General features: G+C 38.8%; 1 protein-coding gene across 1 annotated transcript in view; it reads right to left on the reverse strand.

Moving 5' to 3' along the window:
- The window catches only part of Sptlc3 (serine palmitoyltransferase long chain base subunit 3), a 107,444-nt gene extending 83,054 nt beyond the window's left edge, over positions 1-24,390 (reverse strand). Inside the window, exons 1-2 of the mRNA XM_038331986.1 lie at positions 24,274-24,390; positions 671-856 (exon numbers count right to left, since the gene is read on the reverse strand). Coding sequence (XP_038187914.1) covers positions 671-856; positions 24,274-24,390 — 303 coding nt within the window. The remainder of the gene's footprint in view (positions 1-670; positions 857-24,273) is intronic.
- Between the last annotated feature and the right edge of the window lie 416 nt (positions 24,391-24,806).

Here is a 24,806-nt window from a genome sequence, read left to right on the forward strand (position 1 = left end):
GAAAGGCAGAGAGTCAGTCACCAGCCAGATAAAGAGGAAGTGAGATGAGAATTCCTCACTGAGAAAAGGAACCAAGCCACATGGCTAAACATAGACAAGAATTATGGGTTAATTTAAGTTGTAAGAGCTAGTTAATTATAAACCTGAGCTGAGTTAATATGCCAAACAGTTTATAATTAATATAAGCCTCTGTGTATTTCTTTGGGACTGAACAGCTGTGGGATTGGGTGTGACAGAAATTTCTGTCTACAAGAAATGTCTCATTTCACTCAGATACATGTTCTTATTTTGGAGTAGGGCACAAATGATACTGAATCTAGAAGACCAGAAGACTACCTCCTATGTGCACTTACTTTCATTGTTGTCTTTCACATTGATTCGCTCATCATTAAATTGATCTTTCATCATATATGCTATGGAATTATCATATAAGTTAAGTATTATGTTGAGCAAGAAAGCTTAAATTCTGTTCCTGGCAGTTAATAATATTCTAATAAATGTGAACAAACAAGGCCACAAATTGACAGTAGACAGGGATTAGTAACTGGAGATGAATGAAATTTTTGCTGAATGGTTCTTGGACATGTTATTCTTTCTGGGTTCTGTACCTGAGTCACTGTTTTTGGGAAAGGTATACAATGACACAGATCCAGGGAGCAGACATACGTACTTTTTGTTCTTCTCGCTCTATAGCTGCGTTGCATTTTTCTATTCCCCAGCTTCTCATAAAGTCTCTGAGATAGCCAAATAGGCTTCCAATTCCATATCCCATGTAAGTGAAAACCAAGACATAAAGTGGTGGTTCCGGGTAGGACTCAAAGATGGGCTTATCAGAAAAACGTGGCTTCCTATTTTGCTGAAAATACCAAAGAAAATCCAAGGTTAACAATTTCTCATTAAAAACATATTATGATAGATTTATTTGTCAATTTTTGATCTTTAAAATTTAAAGAACACATTTAAAAGTAACAAATTACTTTAAAAATTTTGGAATTTGATCATTGATAAGGATAAAAGGAAGCATAAATTTGATTTACAATCCATAACAAAATAGTTGATATAAGAAAAAAATTCTCAACAAACGATTTGGTGAAAAGTTAATGAGTAATGAATGGGATGATTTTAAGAATCCAAAATTCAGCTCCATTAATTACTTCTTAGTCATGAATTCAGACTCATTGCCTTACTCAAGCCATCTAAGTACATCTAAGAATAACCAGCCCTTTGTGCTCTTGTGAGGTAGCAATCCATGTTTAGTATTTCCTATGAAACACTAACCCTGAAGACTGGCAATCAATTATATGTTTCTATTAAAAGTAAAAAACAAACAAAAATCAAAATCAAAAAAGAGTTAGCAGAATCTTTCTAGGTAAATCATATTCTGCTATTTCAGCTGGATATATCAGTTCATCTTTGTACTTGGTATGGTTTATAGAGAAAACCGAGTTTAAATGTGTCTGTGAGACAAACACATTTTAGGACTTAATGTCACAGTGGAGAGACTTAACATCAAACTGCTTCAATTCTTAAAATATTGACTTGCTCACACTAGCTTTACTGATATTTGCTCAATGAAATAATGGATAGTTTAGAAACCAATAGTTTTATTATTATATCATTTCACTGGAAATATACAAATACTTTCTTAACAAATGAAACTAAAGTCAGTCAAACCTATTAGAAAGTGGTTTTCTTTCAAGATGGCTCTATTTTTAAAAATTTGTTTAGTTATTTTATGTGTATGAGTGTTTTGCTTGCATGACTGTATGCATACCCCCATGCATTTCTCCTGACACTAGAAGCCAGATGAGGTCATTGGCCCTTGTGAAGCTGGAGTAACAGATGCTTGGGAGCTGCCATGTGGTTTCTAGGAACTGAAACCAGGTCCTCTGCAAGAGCATCAAATGCTCTTACTGTTGAGCTGTCTTTCTATCTCAGGAAACATTTTCAAATCTACAGTTGAATAATGGTTTGCAAATATGAGATCTTTTCTTTATTCAAATAGACTAGCAATAATGTCTTTCCTAATGAGTTTTTTTTCCTGAATATACTATTGTTATATTCTGAGCCATGTTCCTCAGAATGCCTTTTCATATATGGTGATGTCCTAGGGATTGTTTTCTATCTGAACTCTGATCAAATTTGGAATATACAGGATGTTGCAATATCCTAGGAGGATCCACCTCTACGAATGATTTCTTTTCCATTGATGTTGGCAACACTGTTGATAGCAATTTTGCATGTGCTAGGACAACACAAAAGGAGATATGAAATCAGTAAACACAGCATTTCTTTTATGGTGCAATAACACAGCAGTGGGAAAGGTACAAATTATAACATAGAGAAATGTTAAATGTCACAAGGATGGCTCCAAGGGGATCATACTTTACTGAATGATCAGAACTGGCTTCCTGAAGAAAGCTGAACTACAGGCCAGCACTGATGGGTGGTGGAAAAGAATGGTAGAGAAGGCAGCAATGTAAGTCAGATTGCCTGGCGTCAAATCGGAGTCCTTTTATTTACTAAATGTGTGACCTTGTATAAATCTCTTGATTTCTGTGGTTTTCAAATGTCTCTAATTTAAAAAAAATGAGGCTAATAATGTTTGTTTTGGAACTTAAATAATATCTGCAAATGACCTGTTATAGCACAATTACCCATTGGATGTCCCAATGGCTCTCATGTTATCACCGGGAGAGAGGTGATAGATGAGAGTGTAAGAACAGGAGATGCTGATTTAGAGAAATATTTGGGGAGGATGAAAAAACAAAATTTGCCTTGGCTGATATCAATGCTTAGCATGCACAAGGCCCTGTGATTGCTCTTCAGTGCTCTGCAGACACACACACTCACACACACACACACACACACACACACACACACACGATCTAAAATCAAGTGAATTCTGTAGACTCTTCCACCATTTACAAGAAAAGCTACATTCAAGATGAGGCAACCTATGGAACACGCACACTTCATTCTGCTGCTCTATCAGGACTTAAGAAGGAGAGTGGATTTGACAACGAGGAACAAGGGAAAGTTCCAGACTGTATTTACTCTACCAGAGCAGGAAGTCTAGCCATGGGATCCAGTTTGGGGTGGTAAAATGCCAATGGAATCCCAGAGGGCTAGAGATAAGGGGAAGCTCACTGTTCTCCTTACAGCGGTATGCATACAGCTTTGCACACTGTGACCGAAAGCTGTCGCTAAAGCTTTACTTTAGACAGAACACAGGAGTCATCTGCTTATATTATAGCAGTTGAGTGAGTTCTGAGCAGAAAAATGAACGACTGTGAATGACATGGATTATAAAACTTTGTCAAAATATTTTTCTTCTTTCAATATAGAAGCTAGTTGTGTGTGTGTTTGTGTGTAATCATTTTCATAATAATATTATTGGAATGCTATAGATTCTTTAAACAATTAAAATAGCATAATTGGTAAAATAAATATAAAAATATGAATTTACAAAGTATTTGGAAATTGTAAAGACACTGAAAAGAGGTAATATTTATTCAAGATAATCTATGGAATAGCTTCAAAGACCAGCAAAAATCTCTAATAATAAACCATAGCCTACTCCTTCCTTGATTTTCTTCACTCTACCACTCAACATGAGAAAGTTTCCTTCTGAGCAGGTGTGGCTATAAAGATTGAGTTTCTTTTTCCCTACTCAGTTCTGATCTGGGATGAGATGACTATCTGTCAACATTCTTATCTTGCTCCGGTGCTGCTGTACAGAGGCCAAATTCCATGCAATTTGTGCCTAAGAGATAAGAAGTTGTCTTTCTTCATTGGGTACACAATTTTAGGGTGGAGAGTACACTAAGGTTGGCAGGGAGTACAGCAGCCCCAAGATTTCCATGGAAGAAGAGAAAAACCAAGATCTCCAAAGATTACTGTGCCACCCAGGGAGCCCTGTCCCTAAAGCCTAGAGACACAGGAACTGTTCCACAGCTGGTTCTGAAACAATGACTTGTTAACTTTACTGAGGAGGAGAGTTTGACCATAAAAACATAAAAATTTTCATACTTTAAATACTTGAATTTATTGGGAACAGAGAATAGGAGAATTCGGGGTGATGATATACTCCTGAAAAAAAAAAAGTGAAGCTTCAGTGGTAAACAGTGGAGAACAGAGCCATGACTCCAAAAATTACAAGTTGAACCGTTGGCTTGAGTTGATCTTCCAGAGAGAACCGGGCAAGTGCACAGCTAAAACAGGCTCTTTCAGGATCAGACCAAAGGTTGATCTCAGAGGTTGACTTCAAAAACATACCCTTGTGAAAGTTGTGATTTTGATTGAGCCAGCTGATAGGGCAGACTATGCCCTGTGGGGATATCAGTCAATAAAATAATTTCCCTGTAAGTATGGAGACTAGCAGCTGATATTGATGTCCATTGCAGATGGTAGCTCACCAGAGTGACTAGTAAAGACGACACTAGGAGAAGCCTATTTTAACTTCTGTCACTCCAATGCAGATGTGAAGGAAGATATGAGCAGCGTTAGAGCTTCGTGTTCTGAGATGAGAGTTATTATGGAAGTAGCTTCCGGAAGCTAATAAAGCAAGCAAACACAAAGATGCACAAGGCATACACACACACAAGACACACATACATATACATACAAACACACACATACAAAGACACCACGTATATACAAACTCTGGGCCAGGGGATGATTTTTATGCAGAAGTATGAGAATATATTATTTTAAAGTTTATTTAGTAAAAAAAAAAAAAAACCTTGAACTCAGAGAAGAAATAGGAAAACATAACCTATACAAAGAGTAAGGAAGGCCTGACAAGAGACACTGTCCATGGGGATGACCCAGATGTTAGACTTAGCAAAGATGTCAATGCATCTTAGAAGAAAAAATAAAGCTCTTTGGGGAAAAAGCAAGTGATTTCAGACAGTTCTTTATAACCAATCCCCCCAAACAAAACAAAACCAGAAAGCAAAAGCAAATGTCAGTATAAAATTATGAGCATATATACATATCATAACTGTGTTCAAAATGCTAAAAGAAGACATGTTGAAAGAAATAAAAAAGCATGATGACAGTGTTTCCCCAAATAAAAAGACGCAGTCGAGAAATAGGTGTAAGATATTGGAGCAATTGGGCGTAGTGACATGTAATCCAGAACCTGGGAGACTGAAACAGAAGGACCATGCATTCAAGCCTAGTGATGGCTACAAGGGAAACTCTCTCAGAAAGATGCGTAATAACTTGTGGAGGCCAAGAAATGCAGGTTCATTCACCACTGTCTGGGGAGAGTTTGAGAGACTAATGGTCATAATTGTACCTTCTAACTCAGGAGGTGGCTGCCTGGCCCCTTTTGAAGTTAAGATAGCTTGGTGCTATCCTGACAGGTGGTCAAAATGTGCAAATGTACTTCTGCTGTTTTGTTTTCTGTAACTATGAGGTCACCTGGGGAAGGGCTGTCTTTCAGGTATGTGACTCAGTGTATGTAATTTGGGCATCTCGCTACCTTGGCAACAGAACGCTGATGAAGGGAGGTCTCAGATTTGGCCCTGTGAGTTAATCTTGTGTATCATGCTAATGAAGCCTTTTGTTACTTTCTCTCCCAGTTTACATTGGTTTAAAAGCTGCAGAAAAATAAACGTGGGTGATGTCAGGGTCTGAGTGATTCCTGAAATACCCTCCTGATACTGTCTTATGTTTTCTGTCTTATTATTTTTATGCATCTTCATATTCCTTCATATAATTTCTCCAGTTCCCATGCCCCTACCCTGGTAAGAGGTGATTTTGTTGAGACCAGTCCTCAACAATAACTGCATTAGAAAATCAGCATGCAGACTCATCATATTTAAATTGAAAGTCAAAAGAGTCAGAACATGTTAACTGAGGATTTATACAAGCCAAAGCCCAAGACCCACAAAGGTAAAGAAAAATAAGGAGAAATGACCGCAGGCAGCATCTGGAAAAATGTGAGATATCTCTTAAGACAGAAACATTTACCTAATCTAAGAGGAAAGAGAAGAGATAGGAAATGACTAGTAAAATATTATAGGAATATTGTCTGAAAACTCTCCCAATTTTGATGATGTATATTGAACTCACATTTAGATGTTATGGGATGATCCTTCCATATGCTGTGAATATGTATTGCTCTCATTGGTTAAAAATAAAACTAATTTGACCTATAGCCAGGCAGAATAAAGCTAGACAGGAAAACCAAACAGGATACAGGGAGAAAGAAGGGTGGAGTCGAGAGAGAGATGCAAGCTCGAGAAGCAAGACACCAACAAACCAGTAAAGCCACGGCCACGTGGTAATACAGAAATTAATAGAAATGGGTTCATTTAAATGTAAGAGATTTAGTGATAATCTTGATAATTAGTTAGTGATAATCTTGAACTATCTGTGAAGCATTCTATGATTAAGATAAGGACTCTGAGTGATTATTTAAGAGCAGCTGTGGGACGGGACAGGACAAAGAAACCTCCCTTTACAATTTCTATCTAGCATAAATTATAAAGCAAATAGATCTGCTTACATAAACATGATAGTAAAAATGTGGGTGATAAAGATGAAGAGCAAAAAAAGTAATTCATCACATCTTAGTGATCACAGTGAGGTGGACCCTCTCCTTTAGCAGATATGATGGTATCCAGAAGTCACCATATTCAAAACATAGAAAGATTAGGAAATGTGGATTGGAAAAACCATGTTTGAAAAGTGATTGCAAAATAAAGATATTGCAAGAGAAGCCATAACTGGGGGGAATTTATGAATAGAAGAAAGCTTCTTAGAAGAAAAGAACCCAAAGGAAATTCTTCGACCTTGGGGAGATGGAGGAGACTGGGAGGAGTGAAGGGAAGGGAGGCTGTGGTTGGAATATATTGTATGAGAGAAGAATAAATGAAAAAGAAAATAAGTCTCAAATAGCACTTCAAACATAGTCATATCTACTCCTAAGAACAAAGGAAATATCATATAATTATGAAAATGTAACATGTACATTTTTGGTTTCTTTTTCTAGTAAATTAGTTTAAAAGACATTATGCAATATAGGATGTTCGAGCTTATTATTGAAGCTGTCATTGGGCACATATGAAATAAAGTATTTAGATATGAATGAATCTACATTAGAGTAAGCGAATGATGCACAGTGGCAGCAAGAACACTGCAAGGAACTGATGAGTGGAGAAAGAAATGGGAAATGGGTATTAATAGAAGTAGCACATCTCTCTCTCTCTCTCTCTCTCTCTCTCTCTCTCTCTCTCTCTCTCTCTCTCTCTCGCCCTGTTCATGTGTCTGTACGTTATATACATACATGATTATTTTAATAATGCATATGCATCATTTAGCTTGTATCCTTTGCTCTAACCTGTTCAAAAGAACAGGGCTACATTGGCAGCCTTGAATATTAAGGACCAAAGAAACTACTAAGAAAACTCAAGAATATAAGAAGACCCATCAAAATAATAAAAATATTACATTGGAGCAATCACTTAACGAAAAAAGAAGCATTAAAGTTAGACTACATACAAGACACCCAGAAAGCAAAGCAAAACAAACAGAACAACAACAATAACAACAAACCTCGCAGACATAAACCTAGTAATTCTTTTTTTAATTTAATTTTCTTTGTTGAGTTTCACATCATGCATCCCAATTCCGCTCACCTTCCTGATCCCCCCATATCATGTAGTGTCCCCTAAAACAAAAGTATACAAAATAAAGCAAGCAAGCAAACAAACAAACAAAAGCAAGAACAATCTAAAACAAAACCAAACCATCACCAACAGAAACAACACCAAAAATAACTGTGCTTCTCTCTCTTTTCTGCCTCTCCAACACCTCTTTATTTGTCCTGGTGGCATTGGAGGCATCACTGTTTCAAATAGTTTACCCTTCACCCCATCAGCTTTACTAGCAAATGTTCATTGCAATGAGTCATTGGTCTGGTTCAAGGCCTCTGGTTTCTGGTCCACTGTCCTCACTGGATCCTCACTGAACTCGTCTGGAATATCCTGTTGTCATTCTGAGTCTTGGAGATCCTGCGGGTATTGTTCCATAGGACTAGTAACTTCAATGAGCTTCAGCGGGTTCTAGATGGGGTAGATGCTAGGATGGCCCAACCTGAGGTTGGGCTGTGGGTCTAGATGGGAGCTGAGCTTGTCAATTCATGTTACTGGGACCACCCACCTCAGCTGAAGGTGTGGAGTCACCTCCTTTAAGTTCATGCCCTCAGGGTAGGTTCACCCTTGACTATGATGAGGGATGGAGCCTTGTCTCCTGAGTGCGGGGGAGGGGAGGTAGGATGGGGAGGGTCAGCTCTCTTGCTGCAATGTCCAGGGAAAGGCAAGGCCAGCTTTCCCAGGACCATCAAAGGACAGGACCTACTCAGCAGGACCCTCTGACTTCATCCCACATGGTTCCTAAGGACTCCTGAGGTGACGTGGGCCACAGACATCAACACAGACCCCAACACAGACCCCAGCTGCAACTGGACCACAGACTCAGACATGGCCCTCGGTAGCACCTTGGGCCCAGACATCTGGTTCTGGGTAGAAGCAATGGCCACTTAGGTAAGGATGATTCTGGCCCTCGATACCACCAAGGCCTCAGGTTGCCGCCCCAGCCCTGGGCTTCTATGTGACCTTTGGTGGCAATATGGGACTTAGACTTCAGCATAGCCCCAGACATTGTCCTTGGCAACACCTGGGGCTGGATGCCCCCACTGCCCCAAATGGCAGTGCAAGCCGCTCAGATCAGCACAAGCCCTAACTGACATGGCTCTCAGCTGCAGTTCTGGCCTGGATGTCACCATGACATTGAGTAGCAGCACAGGCAACACAGATATGCATGTATTCTGGCCCTGGAACACCAACCTGGGCTTAGGCAGTTGATCTGACCCTGGGCATCCTCACAGCCCTGAGTAAACCTAATGATTCTTGTCACTTAGTCAAAGGGAATGGAGGAAGCAGTCGCATTAGGTGACAGAGTGTCAAGCTGAATAAAAGAAATGTGAAATCCAGCTATGGAAACACAGATTCACAGTTGCAAATCAGCTGGTAGAGTGGAACACTGTGGAGTGAGAGCCACCTCCATCAGAATGCTGTGGGACTGCACCCGTTGACCTCAGAGCTAAATTGAACTTAGAAATAGGCATTTGGTTTTGTTGTAAAGAATCATTTTGGAGCGATGAGATGGCAATCCACTAGGGAATGCAGCAATGACAAACATATGCATGGCTAAGAAATTCACAAATCCATGAAACAAAACCTGACAGAAATGGAGAAAGAGGAAACTCTACAATTATAGTAGAAACTTTGGTATTCTGCTCTTGATAATAGATGAAGCAGCAGACAGCTATAGGATTCTTCTCTCTCAAACAGAAAAATCCAGTTTTCTCAAAAATGTGTACAAACTAGGTGGAAAACAATTCCCAATACATTTAAAATAATTGGAATCATGCAGTATACATTTTCTCCAACTGCAATGAAATTAAAAATAAGTAACGGAAAAAAATGGGAAGCTTACAAATATGCGGAAATGAAACAGCACATTCCAAAACTGGATTGGGTCAGAGAAGAAATCAAAGTTAGAAAACATTTTGAGATCAATAAATATGAAGGATACAACCACACTTAGTGGATATAACTAAGCAGTGTTTCATGTGAAATAGCTGTGGTGCCTACGTCAGAAAACAAAGATCTCAGATTAATAATCTGTCATTGGGAAAAGTAGAATAAGCTAAAGTTAAATCTAATAGAAAAAAGAGAAAAAAAATACAACAAAACCTAAGCAGGCAATAGAGAATTTAGTTCTTCAAATGACATAAGCCTTTAATCCTAGCACTTGGGGATAGGACAAAGGCAAGAGAATCTCTATGAATTCCCTGGTCTACAGAGTGAGTGCCCAGACAGTCAAGGCTACACAGAGAAAGCCTGTCTTTAAAAAAAATGATGACTGATCATGAGAATACTCAAATTACCAAAGTCAGGAAGGAACAGGAGGCATTACTGCTGACTGTATGGAGGGAACTATTCTGAGGTAATATCATAGGTAACTGTATGTTAACACAATAGAGCATTTAAGAAATAAATACATTATAAGGAAGCCTTTGATACAAAATCTGATTCATAAGGAAAATCTGAACAGACTCATAGCAAGGAAAAACACTAAATTACTGATCTACAACTTCTAAAATGACCAAACCCAGATGATGTCATTGGTAAATTCAACCAAACGTTTAATGGGTAATTTATACTAATTCTTCTTAAATAATTTGAAAATATTAAAGAAAAGGAATCTGCTAAATTCATTAAAGTCAATATTATCCTTGGATCAAAGGTATTGACTAGTATCAAGCTTTAGACTAGTATCGCAAATGTTTTGGTGAGAATTATTTTTAAAATCATGTTGCAGGTAGCACATTTATAACAGGTAGCGAGTCATAACACACTTATCCCATGCTCTACATTTACAGGCTCTCCTTGACACTGTCTTGGGCTCCTTGGCTACTGTTAGAGCCAGCAAGGCGCAGACTGAGGCCATCAGAAGCTGGATATGCTAGAGGATAGGAGATGGGGAGATGGGAATCCCTACAACTCTCGATGAGCCTGTTGAGTCATGGAATCTACCATCTGAGACTTCTCAATATGCAAGAATGATAAAGGTCATTTAAAAAAAATCTATCCCCTTTTGAGTTCTCCATTACTTACAGCTGATTGCATTCCATTCATCAGTACCCAGTCCTTAGTGAGAGAGGCAGAACTGATGTTAGTCATCTGCACATGAATGTACTCATTTCAGTGACTTCGACTGAGAATGAGTACTCTGTTCCAACTTCCAAAAATAAATTCCTCGCCGCTAGCATTTTAACTATCAATCACGCCCAATGGCAGGTAGGTTCAGAATAATCCTTTCTTCAACAGAATCCTCCGCATCAAACAGCTGGATAGCTGACTGACTCCAAGCCTACTATTTTTCTCTTCTAAAATATCATCAAATGTGAAGCTGATGTTGCTGAAGGCCTATGAGGGACACAGCAGTGAGAACAACAGCAGTGGGATGGTGTGAGGATGGGGAACGCGTCCAGTTCTACCTTACTTGGCAAAGCCTTAAGTGCAACTGAAATGGCGTTGCTCAAAACTCGAACTCCTTAAGTTGTCTGGGAAAGTTGGGAGATGAGCAGCTGCCTCTCTGTCTTCCCTTATCTTATATCCATTCTATATCTAACTAGCGTTAAATATTTTTTGAAAGTGCACCTGAACTGAGCATGCACAGCCATTATTCTTTGTCACTGTCCTCTAAACAATCAACTGTGAGAAGCATTGACAGAGTCTTCATGTTGATTATGCATACTGATTAATCTAAAGTGATCTTAAGTAATCGGAGAACACATGCAGGTTATATAAATTTTCATAGCATTTTACGTATTATCAGTAAAGAGACTTGAATATCAGTAGAGTTTGCTCTTTTTGATGGGTCCTGAAAACAATCCCCCATGGCTACCAAGTAATGAATGTATTTATACAATAGCATTGCATCATGTATTTTACAGATAAAAACCATTTAAAACACTTTATTCATTCTTGTGACTCAGACTAACTAGTCACTAAGAATTAACAAGGTTGTTAAACACTTTATTTTCTACCTGTTTATTACCAGTAAACAGAAACAAAATTGTTTCATACATTAATTTTTTTGAAAATAGATTTTTCATATGATATATTCTGTTTACCATTTCCCCTTCACTAATTGCTCCCAGATTCCCTCTCTATGAACTAGAAATAAACAGGTAGAAAATAAAAATTTGAACAAATGCTATTTAAAGTAAAACCAAACAAAATACAATGCAGACTCCTGGATCATATAATAGGGACAAAAATTATAGGAAAAATAGATGGAATCCAAATAAACTCTATAGTTCACCATAGTTTGCAAATATTTATTTTGTAATGATTACAGAGGTATCATGATCTTGTAAGGTACTAGGATGAGCTGAGTGAGAAAGAGTTCCAGGAATTTTCTGTCTGTCTTTGTATCTCTTCTGTAAATCTAATTTTTTTTCAAAATAAAAGCATCATATATCTGTCTCTGTCTCTCTGTCTCTCTCCAGAGAGAGCAAGAGAGGAGAGAGAGTTGCTTCGGTTCAGATTATGTCATCTGATTCCTTTTGCAAGAGTCATGTTTGATAAAGCTTTATAGACACAACATTTTCCTGGTAGTATTCACTCTGTGCTTTAAGATACCTGGTGTAATTAGTCACTACTGATGGAAGCTTTCTGAAGACTGAACCAATACACAGATTAGCATCTGTATAGATAAAGGAAGCCCAGGTAAAGGAAGGGTTCACCTGCTGGTTTTCAACCAGAAAAAAAACGTCCCTTTTGTTGAGCCATAATCCCAATGGGATCAAGAGCTACTTTCATTTTTGTCTGTAGCAAAGGAGAGCAAACAAATGTTAAGCATATATAAAAATGCTATAATAAAACTCATTACTTTGTATAATTTTTAAGAACTCTTAAAAATTGAAATTGTAAAAATGTATCTGTCGGAAGTAAATATATTTCTTTTTTCTCAAAAAAGGAAAGAAAAACTACATGTAAAACCTTCCACTTCTGCCTCAGAATGTGAAGGAGTAGAACCTAGAAGGATATCATCTTGCTAAAAAACTCAGTTTAATGCTGAAAAGTAATTCCTAAAGGCAACTCAGGCGTGAAACAGGGAAGGTGGAAATCTACTGTGTCCACAAAGTTAAATTGCTTTTAGCTTTGATATAATTATAGCCCTTAATCAACTGATTCAACCAAGAAATGAAGACAGAGATACAGTGATAAACAGGTACATGCCTCTCCTGGCTCTCACACCCTTAGGAGTACCCCCTCCCCCCCCCCCAGGAGTCAGACAAAGTGGAGCACTCTTTCAAATACCATGACTCATGATTATTTCTGCGGGGAGTACTTTGGAAATTCTGGAATGAATATTGCATCGGCATTAGAACTAGGAGGTTCTCTGGCAGTTGCAGAATAAAGAACTTGAGGACTCGAGATGGAATAAAACGTCCACCAAGATGATGAAAGCAGTTGTCCAGAGGTAAAGGGACTCACATCTCTCATGAAGCTCTCATTTCTCTCTTGGAATCTTTCCACCCATTGCTACATGCCTTTATCTTTTTGGCTCATCGTTCAAGCCCTTGGTCAATTGTTTCATGGTTGATGAAACATTCCCTCCCTCTTCTAGACAACGTTACAACATCTTTCTCCAAAGTCCCACAGTAACCTCAACGATTCTCTATTACCTGTGACTCTTTCCACCTGGATTCAGGTTGAGCATTAAGCAACTAATACCTACTAAGCTTGTTGAATTTAAAATACAAATAAAAGGTGGAGGAGAACAGGAGGGATCAGGAAGGTCATGTTGGGAAAGGTACGAAAGGGAGAGTAAGGAAATAGAGGAAACCATTTTTGGGGGGTTAGCGAGAAACCTGACATGAGAAAAATTCCCAGGAATCCACAAGGATGATATCAGCTAAGAATCTAAGCAGTAGTGGAGAGGGTGCCTTAAATGTCCTTCCCCTGTAATCAGATTGATGACTATTTTAATTGTCATCATACAACCTTCATCCAGTAACTCATGGAGGCAGATACAGAGATTCACAGCTACGCACTGTGCCGAGCTCATAGAGCCCAGTTGGAGAGAGGAAGGAGTGATAATTTGAGCAATAAAGTTAAGACCATGATGGCAAAACCCACAAAAACAACTGACCTGAGCTAGTGGGAGCTACAGACAAAAATGAAAGTAGCTCTTGATCCCATTGGAATTATGGCTCAACAACAGGGACGTTTTTCTGGTTGAAAACCAACAGGTGAACCCTTCCTTTATCTGGGCTACCTTTATCTATATAGATGTTAATCTGTGTATTGGTTCTCATGTTAGAGATTAAATTCTTCTATGTTAAGAAGTTGAAAAGCTTCCAAAGTCACATGGTCTTAGGAAAATCTATCTAGTAACATTAATCTGAAAACAGTGTAGATTAAAATTCACAGAAAGATATACTTTATATATGTGTATTTCATTGTAAATTTGACCTCAAATTAAAATAACTATTGACAAATATTAAAGTCTAGTTCATGGCTCACATGCTGAGTAGTTAGGGGACAAAGTGTAATGTCTCTACAGCTTCTCTGAAATGCACAATATGTACGGACTTATGAATTAACAGAGGGATACATACATGCGTAGATTTACAACAGAATATAACAAAATATCAGTTGTAGAATGTAAATGATAGCTTTCTGAGCATTTCTTGTAGCATTTTTAAAAACATTCTGTAAGTTTGCAAATACTTGTAATGAAATTCTGTAGTAAAAGGCTTTGGTCTAGTCACAAAAATATAGATGCAGGGCTAGCTTATACATGTAACGAGATGTTTAGCCAGTTACTTGACTAAGACTCCATTTTCTCATCTGTAAAATGGGCACAAGAACACTTTAATCTTGTTTGGATATTTGAAGACTGAATAAATTAGTATTATGCAAAGTTCTTAACTGTAGGACAATGTAAAAGTTTATTAGTTAAATTTTAGAAAATTATTTTTTTTGTATGAAGTCACTGATGGCAAAGTAGATTGAATTGACTTTTCTTAGACATCAGATTCTGAGGAATGAAGGATTTATTGGTACCTGATGACAAGTTCACGTGTCTGAGGGAATTAACCAGCTTCTTCCTAATGGAGGCAGATTTTATTTTATTCTAAGAGGCGGTAAGATTCATATTGACACAAATGAGCTACATTTCATTTCTATCTTCAACATGTCCTACTTTTAAAAGCTTAATTCTGCCCCCAGGCTTGGAATACAGCACAAGTACTGTCTGTATCCCCCACAAAAATGTCTGGTGCCAGCCGTCCAAAACAATCTAGTGACAAGGGATTTTTTACAAAGATAGTATCTTTCGTTCTTTCTCTCCTTCCCTCCCGCTTCCTCCTTCTCTTCATCTTCCCTCCCCTCTTCCCTCCTACCTTCCTCTCCTCTCTATCTTTCTCTCTCTGACAGATTCTCACAGTCGGGCTGGTTCTGATTCTCCGATCTCCATCTTTTATGTGCCAGGTTATAGGTGTGGGCTACCACACCCAGCTGAAGAATATTCTTATTAGTCACCATGTTCTCCCACAATGGTTATAGCATGATAGCAGGCTGTAAACGTTGACAGTTGCAATAAATTCTATGTATCACACAGAAGAGATAATTTTTTTTTAAATTCAGTCCTAATGAGGCAAGAGTGTTTACTGTTCCTGCAGAGGATCTGAATTTGATTCCAGTGTGTCAGGCAACTCACAGGTTCCAGAGGATCCGATGCTCTCTTTTATACTCCACATTCACTCATTCAAATACACACACACACACACACACACACACACACACACACGGGGGGGGGGGGGAGGAGGCGGGAATTGAATATGAAATGGATAAAATGAAAGAGGAAATATCATGTGTGATACTTAAGTTTTTGATCACAAAAAAGATAGAGTTTTTTTAATTGAGAAGAGAAGGCCATTATCAGGACAGATTTGAGCAATGGAGAGAGGAGTATCAGGAACTCAGTTGCTTATAAGTTAAGTTTTAGAACTTTTTGGTCATTTAAGGACAGAGGGACAGAGATTAAATTGGGTGTCAAGTGTGTGTGTGTGTGTATGTGTGTGTGTGTGCGCGTGCGTGCACGTGCGCACGCCTAATAATTGTTTGCAAATACCTGTTTGGAGGTCCTGTTGGGAAGCTCTGCTGATCGTAAGTTGCAGTCTATCCTGGCCTGGCAGCTCTCTCCAATCTCAGCAACATGGAGGACTTTACTCCCCCAGCAGAAGCTTCCTGATCCCTAACTAACCTTAGCTGAAGGATGTCTCTAGGCCTGGATGCCTGACTTATCTCAAGGATGAGACTTAACATAGCTCCTGCAAATGCTTTTCCCTGTTCCCCACATGATAATTAGGTTAATGCTCTAGCCATTTTGATAGGGCTGCGCTTCCACTGATACAGTTATATGAAAGGAGTGCAACACACTTAATACAAATTAGGGTTTATCCTCACGCTTCCCAGCCCTACATATTTCCTATACTGTGGAATAAAGTTATGTTGCCTTACTGAAGCCATCTCTCCAGAGGGTTATCGCCATCATATCCAGAGATGTCTGATCCTGGTCCCCAATTCAGCTCCCTCCACCCTCATGGAGCAGTGACCAATGAACCCCGAAGAAGAATGAGACCCACAAATACGTACTGTAGGTATAGTGAGGAGGCAAGGTCAGACCATCATGAAAGATAGATGCCACTATGAAGAGCCAATGATATAACTGGAAAAACAGAAAAGGTGCAAGGGTGGAGCCTTGGGTTGCCATTGTTTACAGGTTAGAGACATGCACAAGAAACAAGAACAGACACTAGAAAGGAATAGTTCCTGACAAAGGAGGAAAAATCAAGAGCAGGAATGTCTTAAGGAAGAAGGGTACCAGTCATTTTTTCATTACTTTTTGCAAACCTGAAGTTGTGTATTTACAAAGAGATTTATTTCACTGACAGTCTTGGATGCTGAGCCTCTAAGCAGCAGAGTGCTGGTCCTGGCAAGGGTTCCCTTGACTCTATTACTTCGTGGAACAGAATAAGAGATCACATATAGGTAAAGAGATTTACTTAGGGACTGGATGCCCTCTTGTGACTTCCTCTCATGAGAACTAGTGCAGGCTCTCGCAAAAACTACCTTCATTATTTCCACGGCCAGTCTCTGTTATCTAATCGCTTTTCACTGGGCTTAGGTTTTGAAAGTCCTTTCACCTTGGTGCCACCATACTAAGTACCAAGGCTTTAACATGTGAACTCTTGGAGGAAACACTCACCCAACATTTAGACAATAGTAAGAGGGAAGTGAATAGTTGTGACAAATACTTCTGGTAAGCCAATCCATGTGAAGATTGCTAAGTTTCCACTGGATGAGGAATTCGGAGTTTATGTCTGAAATTTACCGAGCTCCTACTATACCAGACACTTCCACAATAGCAATAGAGGAGAAAGGGTTGATTGCTAAGTTTAGTAGATAATATTGGGCATCACTATTGGTAGAAAGAGCAGTGAATTTACTAAGGACGTTTAGTGGTGTAAAGAGACAATCACAAGAATTCTAGCTTGTGCATTTCTGGACCAGATGTGAATACAACAGCCCAGGAATGTGAAGATGAATGGACCATTTGTTGCCTTCTCAGGTTCATTTTGGATTTTGTGTGGAAGGTATTTGAGTTGCTGTATTAAAACTTTGTGGCTAGGTACATCTCTAGTTTAAGAGTTGAGCACATGAATCTTCATACCAAACAAAATAAAACTGAACAAAATAAGGCAAATGTTTGCTTACAACCTGAGGAAAGGCATCAAGGTCAAAACTGGAGAATAATGGGTGTTCAAAACAAACTCCTCAATATGTAAGTGTAAGTGTGGAAAATGGGTTGTGAAACTTTACAACATTTAAAACAGCCACCATTTGGAAACCTGCCATTTGGCAGAGCTCAGATGGGACACAAGAATGAATTAAAATGGACAGGCCCCCAGGAGAGTGAAGCCACCATGAAGCTTGCTCACTCACATGGTGGGCAAGTTAGTGAGGCATCTTGGCTAAGAACATATACACACAGATAATTTCTTCTTACTCCTTGGGCTTTACCTTATCCACTTGGGTTCCTAATAAGAAGGCTACTATTCTCTTAAGACTGGGTTCGCTCTTGAAGACTTCTTGAGCTGAGTCTCAGAAGTCCCAGGTTGCCCCTTAGTCGTTCTGAATTAGCTATGTAAGTCATTAGGCCAAAACTAGATTCCAAGGGAACAGCATGGGATTCTATCTCTCAATGGGAAATGTCATAAAAAAAATCTACACTCACTGTTCACTTACTGTGCCACCTATTATTTGCAGATACCAGTCCTTTTTAGAAAAGATTGCATATCGTGAGCTTCTGAAAGTGACTGCCATTCTAAAGTACCAGGCAACTTAGCTCGAGGGCTCCCTGTATGCTTAACTCTGTGTCCACATGACTCAAGGTCATGAAGGCATCTATGTTCTTGAACTCAGAACTGTTTAGAGCGAAGCATGGAGTTGAATAGTTCACTGCCTTGGTGTGTCTGTGTTTGGACAGTGTTGTATAGGCAAAACTCTAATGCGTGAGTGTGGAGTTACTTGTGAAAAAAACCTCACATTTTTATTAGGAACCAAAGAGGAAGGACAAATCAACCCATAATACCTACAATCCATACTAACATTATCCTTTAATGTTGGATGTCGTGGGCCTCTTTGCAATGGGGGAATGAAACTCACTCCTAATACTGGTTTGTGTTTAGAGAGGCAGTGTAAATTAAGGAACAAAGCCTTGTGATCAAGGATTGAGCAAACCTTATTTCCAAACTTTGTTTTGATTATTATAAGCAGGTGACTTTGATTAAGCTTTTTGTTTCCTCACTGCGGAAGCAAGTCAAGTAGAATGCAGTGAGATAGTGGCTGTAAGTAAGATACTTAAAGTGCCCGGTGCTTTGAAAGAGCTCAGTGCATGTTGGGGAGTATTATAATTATTATTTTCATGGTTAATTTTGACACTTTCAACTACAGAATGGTGTGCAGTAGGAAGGACAGCAGGGTGTTCCTGGATTCTGAGCTTACAGTGGGAGCCCAAGTCCTTTTGGGTGAATGACTCATGGCACAGTTTTTTCTCTAGCTGTTTATGGCCTTGAGAAGTCACTTATGCTCTTGGCACCTGAGTTTTCTTATCTAAACAAAAATGAATATAAAGATCAGTTTAGCAATGTGGCTATTATGTTAAATGACTGACACCAAGCAGTGACTGAGAATTTTGTTAGTTTTTCCACTGGTGTTGTCTTGATCTAAATGAGATCTTCAAAATGCATTCCAGCCCGATTTCTCACTTCACAGACATAACTAAGAAAGTGGGTCCTTTTTTTTTTTTTGTGATTCTATGGCAATCCCTCCTCCACCCCCGTCTCAACTTTTGTCCATTGAAATTTATTTTTTAAAACAATCTTTTCTCACTTTACATACCAATCCCATTTCCCATTCTCTCCCCTTTTCCCGCTCCCCTATCTTTTCCCCCACCCCATCCACCCATCCACTCCCCAGAGAGAGAGGATAAGGCTTCTCATGGGGAGTCTATAAGGTCTAGCACATCACTTTGAGGCAGGAGCAAGGCCCTCACTACTATATCTAGATCGAGCAAGGTATCCCTCCATGGAGAATGGACTCCAAAAAAACAGTTCTTCAACTAGGGATAAATCCTGGTCCCACTGCCAGTGGCCCCGCTATCTGCCCTAGCCATACAACTGTCACCCACATACAGAGGACCTAGGTTTTTTTTTATGCTGGTTCCTTTGCTGTCAGTCCAGAGTCAGTGAGCTCCCTCCCCCCCCCCTCTCTCTCTCTCTCTCACACACACACACACACACATACATATATTCCTATTATTTTTCTGTGGAATTAGACATTTTCAATTTTGGGTTCTAAATGTCCCCATAGATTTTTTAATTTAATTTTGAGAATCATAAACATTTTCCTGGCCTATCATATGTCTTTTGATGATTTAATAGTGTCGTCTTTTTTTATATATAACTTTGGTTTTATCATTCAAAAGAAATGTTTGATTTTTTTTATGCTGATAAGTTTTAGCCTCTCCTTTTGTGGATCTTGAATATTTGTTTGTCTGTTTTGTTTTCTGAGACAGGGTCTCTTTATGTTGCTCTGGATATCTTAGAACTAGCTCTGTAGACCAGGCTGGCACTGAACTCACAGAGATCCTCCTGCTTCTGCTTCCTGAGTGCTGGGATTAAAGGCATGCACCACTACTGCCCAGTTTGGATCTTGAATTTTATGTTATAATTATGATAGCTTTATCTATGAAAATACTATTTTTAAAATATATATTATCCTCTATTTTATGTATGAATTTTATAATCTATATATTCTTTTGTTCATATAAAAGGCTCTAATTATTTCATGTATAACACAGTAATAATTATCCCTCATTATTTTATCCTTTCAAATAATATTTTTCTATTTATTTTCCCCTATTATCTTCCCATATATTTTAAAGTTATTTTTCTGGCTTAAAAGATATTATATTCACATGAAACTTACATGTGATGATAGAAATTTTTCATCTTGATATTTCTATCAATATTATAGGATTTCTTCTTATTTTTGTTTTGCTTCATGGCTCTCAGTAGTATATTATTAATACCTCTAAATTATTTTGTATTTTAATTTTAAATCTTTTCCTACATTCTTTTTTATTTTGGCGCTATTGTGAGGGCTTTCTCTTTCAAATATATATATATTATATACATGATTTATTTATTTTTATTTTATGTGTATGAGTGTTTTGTTTCTATGTGTGTAAGTGAATAACACATGTGCACTGTGCCTGTGAAAGTCAGAAGAGGGTGCCAGATCTCCTCAAGACGGACTTATGGGGGATTTGAGGAACCGTGTTGGTATTGAGACTTGAACCCTGGTCCCCTGAAAGAAAAGCAAGAGCTCTTATCCTCTGAGCCTTCTCTACAGTTTATCCCTTTATTTATATTGAGAATTTTAAGTTTTCACTGTCTTTTATGATGCTGTGTAAAGTTTTAAATTTTTACATCGTTAAAAATTGCTGATATTGTCATGGTTCTGCTTTATGAAAAATTCATGGAGATTATATGGGATTTAATTTATTTGTTTTCTTCTTTGCTAAATTCAGTGGAAAATGTTTGTGTACATCACTTACTAGCACAATCCAGTCTTCTGTGGTGATGAAATTAAAATTATCTAAATCTCAAGCATGGTCTACATAGCTCAGTGCTTATGCATTTTTTCCTAAGATGGTGGTGGCAGTCCCTCTCATCCCTTCAATAGCTTTTATACTGTGACTGACCAGTTCCTCCAGTTAGAAAGCATAGTCTGTTTATCCTCCCTTTGCTTCTGGGATGGAGTCCTTTCCTCTAATTTCTGTTAGGTCCCTTATTGCCTGTTCCCTGGTATCCTTGTCTTTCAGTATCTCATGGAATGGGCTACAACACTAGCTGCAGAGTCAGAGATATTTCTAGTCTGCTCCTTTAAACTCTCTAGCAACATATCATCCAACTACAAAGCTACCCCCATATTCACAGGTCTGGTAATAATTATGAACAACTATTTTGCAACACATTCCCATTTTGATAAAGTTTCGATTATAAAAACAAAATGCCTGGAATAATATAATTTTATCAAGATAAAAATTATGAAAGTAACAATACAGGATGTTCAAGGGTATAATGCCAGTATTGGCTCAGGTCTGATAAAGATCTTGTGATATGACATCTTAATGGTGGGAATATATGGGAAAGGAAGGGATCACATCACCAGAAAGGAAACTGGAGTGAGGCTGGTCTCCCCAAATCCCATTTGAGGTCATGAGTACAGCTAACCCAAGGATCTTCCATTAAATCTCACCTCTCAGAGACCCTATGTCACTTATCTCTGTTCTCAGAGCTAGTCCTGTTGTAAGAACTTGCCTGTATTATGTCTATGCCACGAAATTTTTCATAAAGGATGAGATTAACAATGAAGAACAGTTTATATTGAAGAACAAACTTTTGAAGCAATGAATTATTCAAGTCTTGAAAGGATAATATTGACCACTTTTGGTCATCTTGATGGTGAGACTTGGTAACAAATAGAAGCCAAAGGCAAAATTGGAAAACTTTTCAACTGTCCAGGAAAGAGTTCATAAAACTTAAGAGTGTATCGAAAGCCAACCAAGCTTTACATGGATATGCTCATGGGGAGGGAAGCTCAGTTGTCTTGGACAATAGCATTCTAGCAAGCATAACAACACAGGAGCCATATTAGAAGTGAGCAAAGAATAGACTTAATCAGTGGTGAAAGCCCGTTTCAGTTCATCCCTGGGTCATACGGGGCTTAATGAGAAAAGAAAGGCAATAGGATTAAGGATCAGAAAAGCTCCAGAAGGAAACTCTAGATGTTTTCCAAGTGGAAAAGTTCTGGCTTCTGTTCAGTTGTGAGGTTGGGCTACTGAGCCTACATACTGGACTCACAGAGTTCATACCAAGCCAAACTGGAACAAAGTGGAGGACATTCCCAAGTTCCTGCCTAACAGTGTTTATTTTTTGCTTGCTATGCTAGGAAATTGTTTACCAATAGAATACTACAGAGTAGCCAGTATGTGAAAGTGGCAACTCTATGTCTGTGTGTGTACAAAGAAGCAGAAGAAAAGCTAAAGAGGTCTTCATTGGAACTGGTAGGGTTTGAGGCACTGTCCTGAAAGACCTAAGTCCGGCATAGCATTTGAAAGACCGCTGACCTCAAACATCTACAAGCTCCCATGGATTGCTTTTGCCAACAGACAAGACTGTTGGTCAAGACATAGTTTGTTAAGAGGCCCATGATGTAGAACTTTTGCCTGAGGATCATATAATAAAGACAACTTTATTCATACTTAAGACTGAGAAAATCGGTCCTTTTTACTTCATTCTGTTATAAATTCAGCAGTTTATTATTTCAGGGAAATATTTATTAAGACATAACTGAGCGCCTTAGTAAAAGCCAATTTCAACTTAGAAACATCTAAATATATCTTAGCAAACAGGATCTTCTCAGAAAGAGCTGTCAGGAAAGTCCACAGTAGTGACATTATGCACTTACAGAAGCTTCCATGACTAAGTGTCTTATGGACTTATACAGTTACACTCATGTACAGGAGGGACCTTACTCTTACATAGGGATGTCTGTGTTTTCTATTTACTCTTTCAGTTTCAAGCACTAGAATATAGTTATGAAATCAAGATAAGTAAAGAAAAGAAAAACTTGTTTTGAAGGCATCTATGGTCAAATAAGATACCCAAGAATCAGAAAAGCCTAGGCAGTAAACAGTGTCTAGTGAAACAGGTACTTCAGGAACAAGGGGCATCTTAGCAATGATCTAAGTGGAGGATGTATGTACAGTGCTTTAAGTTTTCTAATGCCCTTTCTCTTCATCCTGCTTCAGCCTAAGATTTCTGGTAGGTACTTCCAAATGTCTTTGGATAAAAGATGGGTACACTTAGGGGCCATACCATTTACCACACAAGCCAGGCTCCTGAGTGCCCCTTGCACCTCACAAGTGGGCATGCAAATTTGATTCAGAGTGTGGAGGCCTATCCCCAGCCAGACCTCTCTCTTCTAGGTGCTTGGCACAACCTAACATTTTCCTCAAGCAGAGGCTGGCTCACAAGGGGAGGATTACATGGGGTTCCACACACAGCTCTGCCAATTCCCCCACAGTGAGATTGCCTATCTCTCTATTCAAGCTTGTCCTTAAGGCAGGTTAGCTCACCGTGTGACTCAGATCAGAAAGTCTTGGCAAGATATGTGACATGCACAAATGCTTTTCTTCAAGATTTGAGACGCTATTTTGAATAGTTTTTTGAGTTTCTCTTCCCTATTACATCCCCTAAAATATTTTACAAGAGCAGAGGCCCCAAAGAGGGAAAAATGCGAAATGGAAGTAACTGGAAAGTCTGTTTTAAAGACCTTGCTCTGCTTTCAGTGTGCACAACACCATAAGCTATACTTTCAGAAGTGGTTTTTAGAAAGGGATACTGGGGGGAGGGAGTCCGATTCCAAAGAGAGACCCTAGTCTCTAATCAGGCTGTGGCCGTGACAATACTCTGTTAAACACCATTTTTTTCAACCATAAAGGCATTTCATATGCATCAGGGACAAGCATTGTCTACTCCATGATCTCAGCAAGATTTACCATCCTCTCTCTCCCCCCCTCTCTCTTTCTCTCTCTCTCTCTCTCTCTCTCTCTCTCTCTCTCTCTCTCTCTCTCTCTCTCTCTCTCTCTCTCTCTTTCTCTCTCTTTTTTTCTCTCTCTTTTCTGAAGCATTGTGAGTGTAGCAAGTTGCTTGCTAGCCCAAAGAGTTTGATCTTTAACAATCTTGACCCCCCAAAATGCTTGATAGGAAATAAAAAGTTTACAAACTCTTTATTTTAGAGAATCTGGGACCTTGTGACTCTGCCCGTGTCTTCTCTTGTCTACAGAAGAAATTCCCTTATAGCCACCTCTAAGCTTTGTAGCAGACACACATAACAAATATTATCTGATTAGCTGAGTCAAGACAATAAAACATCTCCCAAGAGAAACTTCGAGTAAAGACTACTTTAAATTATGCTGCTAAGAAATATGGAAATATTTGGATCATGCAGATTAAGGATGTAGGGGATAGCTTCTTACCTGGGACTCTTTTGGGATTCCATTTTTCACACAGTCAGTGCTTGGCCGTTTGCTGTGCTGAGTCTTGGGGCTGTGGAAAGTTCCATTAGTAACAGCAGTACCTCTAGGATTGGCCATTGGTGGGAAGCCTTTGAGCCCAGTAGGTTCTCTTTCAGAGGTCTCCTGTAGCTTCAGTTTTCAAGTAGCTGAAGTGATGACATAAAACACTTTGGGGCTGAGCCCTTAAAGGAATCCTACCAGTCAGGCTTTTCCAGAAGAAGAACCACAGCCTATCTATGGACAGGATCTTTAGTGGTTACCTTTTACTAGTCTACTCCAGTGGCATTGTGGACTCCATGGCAACAAACCTGCTTCTGAAACTACAAAGGAATTTTCCTTGTTAGCTGCTCTCTGAGGCAGAGGAAACTTGGAGACAGAAAATTCCAGGGGTAAACACCGAGGAGGCGGGCTGAGAGGTGGGGAGACTTTTAAAGATATACACAGCACACTCACAGAGTTCACAGTACTGAAGGGCTAGTTACAATTTTTTTCTC

Source organism: Arvicola amphibius, chromosome 5, assembly GCF_903992535.2.
Source record: "Arvicola amphibius chromosome 5, mArvAmp1.2, whole genome shotgun sequence".
Lineage (NCBI taxonomy): Eukaryota > Metazoa > Chordata > Mammalia > Rodentia > Cricetidae > Arvicola > Arvicola amphibius.